Below are 7,562 nucleotides of genomic sequence, written 5' to 3'. Positions count from 1 at the left end.
ACAACCTCAAATTGAATGCACATTGAAGGATCACAATACCCATTCAACACTTGAACCGTCTCAAGCCTAGTGGACCATCTTCCTTCTCAATGTGAGATAGGAAATAGGAGGTCATCCCCTTGACATGATCCTCATTTCTTATTGTAAGGTAGAATTCATTTTCATTAGATAAATCATTACTAGTGTAGTTTGTGACTAAACAATTTGGATTATCTAGTTTTATGGTGTGTTGAGAAATTCAACAAAATTCCTAAGGCAAGTAACAAATGTGTTATCAAAATTATTGTAATGGATCTTGCCTAATAATGCACTTGGACTCAAAGTGCTATTAGGATATATTTCGTGACTAATTCCTACCATTGGTCCATAATACCCAATATGATCTCTCTTATCTAGAATGTTGAATATATACATACTAGGAGTGGTCCCATCTTGTCTTTTGTTTGGCTAGACAAGCTCCTAATAAAATTCCATGTCGCAGGTTCCAATTTTTTTCAAAAGAGGAAGAGGTATTCTCTCCTTAGGATAGCACACACGGTATAATCTATTGGCATAAACTTTAAATTGACTATCAAAAAGGATTTTTATTCATTCTTCAATATTTCTTTGTCATGATACCCTCAGTATATTTGTTTTCACCTTCAATCCCCGTTGAGACCTATAGGAAATTGTGGTGCAAATAATCATTTGAGTAATATATTTCGATTTAAGAGAGTCAAGATTATGTGCATGGATACCTTCCAATTTTCATTTATAGTAGTTTTCTTCTTATGCAATTATTTTATATTTTGTTATAGATTATATTTGTAATATTAATATGTAGTTTTATTGGGTCTTTCCTTACACATTATATCAAAATTTGGTTTAAGTTTTATTTGAAGAGTTAGAATTTTATTTTCTTAACTTTAGTTTAGTTATATCGTCTCCCCAAAAAAAACCTTCCAATATTAAGTAACACAATATACTATAATGTCACTATAAAACCATAAAACCAAACTTAACTCTAAACACTCCCACTACAAAAATTTTGAAATAGTCAAACATAAAACTCGCAAATAATAACTTTCCATATCACATTTCAGTTAACACAATATATAATCACTTATAAAGCCTTAAAAGAAGCCATTGATCCTAACAAAACTTTAATACACGTACAAATATATCTTAAATTTGGTGGTCTAAAATTTCATTGTTTCTTTCCCTATCTCCATGACTAGAAATAACACCTAAGTCCAACAATGGTGCCGCAATTCATTACCGATCAAACCGATGGTGTGACACACGAATCAAATTTGTCAGAGAGGAGTAGCTTCTTTTGAAAATTCCTCCAAGATCAAGTCTGGGCAACTTTAAATTAAAAAAATACACGCTAGATTCAAAAAAATATGATTTCAACTCAGCTCGCTTCATAAGAGACAAGTACAGGAATCAACTATGTTTTGCCACGACAAATTTCTCATGGTCAAAAATAGTGTGTTCCTGCGGGAACTTGTCTACTTATAAATTAGAGTTTATCTAGTGGGATACCTCAGAATAGGGGTTTCTACTGAAACTGGTTCAATATGGATCTTGCAATAATTATTGGCTTGCTTAGTGTATTTGCAGCATTCACAATCTTCAAAATCCTGTTTGGGGAAAGCAAGAAGGATCTGCTGCCACCAGGTCCAGTGGGCTTGCCATTATTAGGGCATCTCCATTTGCTATCAACTCACATCCATAGGGATCTGCAAAAACTAAGCCTAAAATATGGTCCTCTCTTGAAAATACGTTTGGGGACTGTGCTTTATGTTGTGGCCTCTTCTCCGGACATGGCGAGGGAGTTTTTGCAGACCCATGAAAGCAAATTTGCATCAAGGCCCCAATCTGCCGCCATTAAATACATGGCTTATGACTCTGCAGATTTCTCTTTTGCTCTCTACAGCCCCTACTGGAAATACATGAAGAAGATCTGCACGAATGAGCTTCTGAGCGACAGGCAATTGGACATTTTCTTGCCTGGTAGGGCACAAGAATTAGGGCTTTTCATGGAGACAATTTTGAGAAATTCTGCTCAGGGGAAGGTTTTTGATGTGGGTTCTGAATTGGTTTCTATGGTTAATAATATCATATCCAGAATGGCCATGTCCACAAGGTTGTCTGGTGCTGATGGGGAGGCTGTTGAATGCAGGAAGCTGATGAAGGAGATTGCAATTTTGACTGGGAAGTTTAATCTGGGTGATTTTATTTATGTATTGAAGAATCTTGATTTGCAGGGGTATGAGAAACAGATGAAAGATGTGCACAGGCGTTTTGATAATCTCATGGAGAAGATCTTACAGAAGCATGAAGCTGAAGCAGGGGGTAATGGTGATGGAAGGCCAAAGGACCTTATTGACATTCTCTTGTCTATTTCTAATGATGAACAAGCAGAGATGAAGCTTAGCAGGGAGAACATCAAGGCATTCATCCTTGTAAGTATCTGTATTTGAGTAATTAAATTCATATTTGATGAGATTTGAGTTCGTGACCTTTTTTTCTAATGGCACTCTCGATTAATCCTGATACTGCTTCTATAAGATTTGAATTTGCGACTTCTCTTTCAAGAGTTCTCTCCAACACATTATCAAGATTTGAACTTGTGACCTTCTTTTCAGTAGCACTCCCTATTCGTATTGTCTTGTTTTAAGATAGATGCATTGTTTATATGAGATTCAAACATGTGACTTCTCTTTCAAGAACACTCTCCACTGTTCTACTTCTAAGCAATTCAGGCTGTTTAATTGATCTTATGTTTTAAGAAGCACAGCCAAGTAGAATCTACGTCTTTAATATCTAGTATCGATACAAATTATATATTATTTTATGAAATTGAATATATTAGTTTGTTAGATTTTTATTAATTGAATTTGATTGAAACAGGACTTACTTGCTGCTGGTACTAATACTTCAGGCATTACAATAGAGTGGGCATTCTCAGAAATCATGAGAAATGCTCATATTATGAAAAAAGTTCGTGAAGAAGTAGATTTTGTTGTGGGAAGGGAAAGACTTGTAGAGGAGTCGGATATTCCAAAGATGATGTATCTTCAAGCAGTGGTGAAGGAGACATTACGCTTGCATCCTCCAGGACCCATAACAGTGAGGGAATCCACCGAAGATTGTCATATAGGAGGCTATTTCATTCCTGCAAAGACTAGACTTTTTGTTAACATTTGGGCAATCGGGCGGGATCCAAGTTATTGGGAAAATCCTCTTGAATTTCGACCTGAGAGATTTCTTGGGAATGTTGAGTGTGCTAGTATTGATGTGAGAGGTGAACACTTCCATTACATACCATTTGGAAGTGGTAGAAGAGGATGCCCTGGAACTTCACTTGCTTTGAATTTCATCCACACTGCCTTGGCTGCCATGATCCAATGTTTTGATTGGAAGGTAAATAATGGAGAAGAGATTGATGTGGAGGAAGGTGTTGGCTTAACCCTTCCTAGGGCCAATCCTTTGAAGTGCATGGCCAACCTTAGGTTTGCCCACCTTCCTACTTACAAATATTGTTGAATCTTTCAAACATTTTTAAATATTGTGCATTGTATTATGCTACACAAAATTTATAGACTCCCCTATTCTGTTGTAGGAGACTAATATATAGACTTTTTAAACATTGAAATATTGACTCATGTAGAAGATTTTGGATGTTTTCTTAATGGTTTTATGAAAGGGTTTTATATTTGAGGCAATATCTTGTCATCTCACCATTTCATCTTTTGTTAAAGTCTTTGTTTTTCTAAAAGGGCATACATGTCAGTGTGCTCTTGGTCTATTGGTGAAGTTGAATGGCTCACAAAGAGCCCACTAGGGATCAAGTCTTGTTGAGTGCAAGACTTTGATTTTTAGATTTAGTTTTGGTTGAATTTTTAAAAGTAATTTTTTGGAAACTTTCACTAGGTGTGCTATTTTAACAAATTGCATGATGAGTCACACCTTCAACCCTTAGTTATAGAAAGTTGAGTGTCCATTTCACATTTCTCAAAAAATGAGGTCTTACAATATTCCATGCAATGCCTACATATTGATGAAGTTACTTCACTGCTATTGGTTTCTCTCCCTGATTTGGCAACAAAGTTGTAAACAAATAGAATTGATAATAACAAACAATATTTATTATCATGTGCAACAATGATCTACATTTTAAAATTAGATTGGTAGAATAAGAGCCTTGATTATCTGCAAGAGCTTTTGGATTCGATTGTGTCTAGATTTTTTACATCAATGTTTCAAATCACACTATGTGATCCATCATCAATATGAAACAAAGGAGGAGAGAGTTTGATGACAGATCACAAGCTATGATTCAAAATATTGATGTAAAATTCTAGACACAATCAAATCTAGAAGCTCTTGCAAATAATTTCATGGATGGTGGAAATCTCTTTGCAAAGACCCTTGATCCCAAGTAAAAATGGAGCACAAGACAAGGAATAGGAAGCGAATAGGGAGAGCAGATTCAAAATCTAGAAAATGGTGAATCTAGTGATGAAGATGAGGATGGAGCTTGGTGTGGGTAACACAACTTCCTTGGTTTTGTTTCTTTTAGAGGAGGAATTGTTTTATCTTGTTAAAGAGGTTTAGTTATTGCGCACTTCAAGGGTGCTTTTCCCCCCTTTCCTTAGGTAGGCATTGCCAATCTATGGAGTGGTGTGTTGATCTAATCCTTAGATCCTTTGGGCACTCTTCTCTAGTCTCCTAACAACCACATTGGTGGTCCTAAGCATGGATTCAATAGGAGGTTGGATGGGTTTATAAATTGTGGGTATTTTTGTCCCTTTCCTATCAAGTGATGCCAACTCTTTCTTTGGTTCTTGGTGTGGTTTGTTCTTCATCTCTATAAGTTGCTTGGAGGTTGTTAGGAATGGTTTGTATTTGTAAATTTTTGACATCATGTTATTTGTGGTGTGTGATTTTTTATGGTTGTAGTTGTGAGCTCATTTCTAGTCTAATGGTGTGGAATGATCCTTTCTCCCCACCAAAGATGTCCTTGTTTAGTTTGCAGTAGGGCCCTTTGAGGGTGGTTTACATGGGGATCTTGTTTCATATTTTTGGAGGATGTTTTTTGGGCTTTGTGATGATCAAGACTCTTTTTAATTAGATTCACACTCTCTTCTTTGTGTAGATGCATCTATATTTGTGGTAGTTTCTAGTATACTTTAGTGATTCATATGGAAGGATCTTTGTCCATGGTGTTAATTTTTTATACTGTGTACATGTTTCTCTTCCCTTGTGTTTATTTATGTCATGCTTCTTTTAGGACTTTCATCTAGACTATACTCAATGTTTCCCTTGGCGGAGCTCTATTCTTGCTACCCTTTCTTGGGTTTTGAGGGTAAAAGCACATACCTATGTCACCCTTTTATAAAAGAAAATGCTAACAAAAGTATAGTTGTTCAACTTCAATGACATAAAACTAGTATTATTATTTAGAATTTGAAAATGAAGTAAATTAATGAAAGGTGTAGAAATGAATGAAGTTTATGATTATTTATAATAAGAATTAATATATTTTTCTAAATTTTAAGGTTGATTTTTAAGTTGCTGAAAAATGCTAAAATTTAGGGGTCTAGTTCGCACCACAAAAATATATGGAAATAAATATTTTTCCCTTTGATCTTTGATTATTTTATCTGATAGCATGTATAGCTAGATCGATCAAAAAACAAAATTGACTTTTGACCTATACTTTAGCTTTTATAACAATTCAAATTTCACTCACCTAAAATCGATAGTTTTCATCTCCCACCACATTTTTTCAAAACAACTCTATTCTAACCAAAAGAAAAATTATACATTTTGGAAGAGGAATCTCTCCTCTAGAATGCCATATACTTTTTAAATTTTTTAATATGATTTACTTTTTTTCCTTTCTCAAAATCAACATCTTCTCAAGTGTTAAAATACATACTTGTAGTATTTTTAATTACAACATACTATATATTAAATTAAAATAGTATAAAATCTATATGAGAAAATTCTTGACTTTAAGCTCTATAAAATGGTGTTTATATGTTATTTTAAAAATATCATTAAAAAGAATAAGAGTTACACAAATGCCAATTTCCTAAAATAAATTTATTTCTTTAATAATTTGACACAAACTAGTATAAAATATGCATTTAATAGATATTTTGAATTAGAAAAGTGTGAGAGCATATATAACTTAGCTAGAAAGGGTTTATCTACATCATATGCTTGAACAAAATTGGTTTTTAGATATAAATACTCAAATTCAATGGTTCCGATAAGCTAGCTTGAAAGGTGAAACAACTTTGTACTTTTACCCTTGAACTTTTTTCTTTAGGATATGTTGGTGAGAGTTTTCTTGTGGTCTTAGTTTCTTGAGGGGACATGGTTGTGTTCATGATAGTTCATTTGGTCTTTCCCTATTTGGGTGAATATTTTTTTATTCTTAGGTGACAACAATGTTTATATATATTTTTTATTATTTATATTTCCCTTCTCAAGTGGGATGCCCCATTCCAGGATAGTTTTTGCTCAGATTTAATTTAACTCTATATATTCTCAGGGTTACATGGTGATGCTTCAATATCATGGGGACTATGGGTGGTGTTATGTAATGAAGGTCCAATGATTTTGGCTCTTATCTGGTATCTTGGTTGGTTCTCTAACTCTTGGTGGAAAAAGGTTTGCAAATCTTTTGGAGTTAAGAGGATTATTTAGTTAGGTGTTTGGCTTCCCATTTATTTTGTCGATGGAGTTGTTGGAATTTAATTCTTTTAAGGGGAAGTGCATATTTTTTCAACCCTTTCATTTTCTTCTCTTAGTGTTTGGATCCATTTCCCATGTGCTTTCTAATTGCAATGCATGTGGTTAGTGTTTCCTTACAACAATGTCATGAGTGGGTGTTGGATGTGAGTGTCTTAAGAGATGGTTCTTTATTTAGTTCACACCTTTCCTCATCCTCTCTTTGTGTTGGACATCTACTTCCCTACAAGTGGGATCTTTTGTCATGGTCAGATGGATTATCAATGTCCCTTCAAACCCAATATAGATAATTATAGCTCTAATTTGGATGCAAATAGTTGTTTAAAGATGATCCTTGTTGTCTTTTGTAGTTGGGATCCTCATTGTCTATGTTTATTTCTTGGTAGAATTGAATTTTTAGGTTTCAAATCCTGATAAAATATACTTCTAAAGAATCTCAAAAATAACAAGGGAGTAGATGTTAATGAGGGAGGTGTTGGGTATACATAGATTGACAAGGAGTTTAGGGGAGTAAAAAGGAGTTGAGGAGGCTTTGTGTGATGGAGAAATAAGGTGGAATAGTGTGACATGAAGGAGAAATAAGGTGTCATCAATATGATACATAAGGGATTGTTGACATAGAGATAATGGTGAAGAGATGAGGGATTTTAATGAAGTGAAAATATGAATGGTGAATGGAAGAGGGGAGGAATAAGAAACATTTGGGGAGATAAGAAAGGAATGAATAATAAGATATCAGAAAATGAGAGATAAATTTGTGTCTTTCTTGATGGTTTTATGTTTAGGGATTTTTAATTATATTGTTATTC

At 34.3% G+C, this 7,562-nt stretch overlaps 1 protein-coding gene across 1 annotated transcript; it reads left to right on the top strand.

Annotated features, from left to right (window-relative positions):
• Positions 1-1,471: 1,471 nt before the first annotated feature.
• On the top strand, positions 1,472-3,643 carry LOC149564119 (3,9-dihydroxypterocarpan 6A-monooxygenase-like). Its single transcript, XM_089827196.1, has 2 exons — positions 1,472-2,450; positions 2,899-3,643. The coding sequence occupies exons 1-2, from the start codon at positions 1,563-1,565 to the stop codon at positions 3,532-3,534; spliced, it is 1,524 nt and encodes a 507-aa protein (XP_089683322.1). The 5' UTR covers positions 1,472-1,562; the 3' UTR covers positions 3,535-3,643.
• Positions 3,644-7,562: the final 3,919 nt, after the last annotated feature.

Source organism: Cupressus sempervirens, chromosome 4 (assembly GCF_028749045.1).
Source record: "Cupressus sempervirens isolate cs-2001-9-10 chromosome 4, ASM2874904v1, whole genome shotgun sequence".
Classification (NCBI taxonomy): Eukaryota; Viridiplantae; Streptophyta; class Pinopsida; order Cupressales; family Cupressaceae; genus Cupressus; species Cupressus sempervirens.
Note: the sequence above shows the minus strand (reverse complement) of the source record. Positions and strands in the feature narration are given on the sequence as shown.

What these genes read in the sequence shown, in the direction of transcription:
- LOC149564119 (XM_089827196.1), top strand. Translation starts at nt 1,563, where the DNA reads ATGGATCTTGCAATAATTATTGGCTTGCTTAGTGTATTTGCAGCATTC. An exon ending in ACATCAAGGCATTCATCCTT is followed by an intron (nt 2,451 to 2,898) that starts GTAAGTATCTGT and finishes TGATTGAAACAG; the next exon opens with GACTTACTTGCTGCTGGTAC.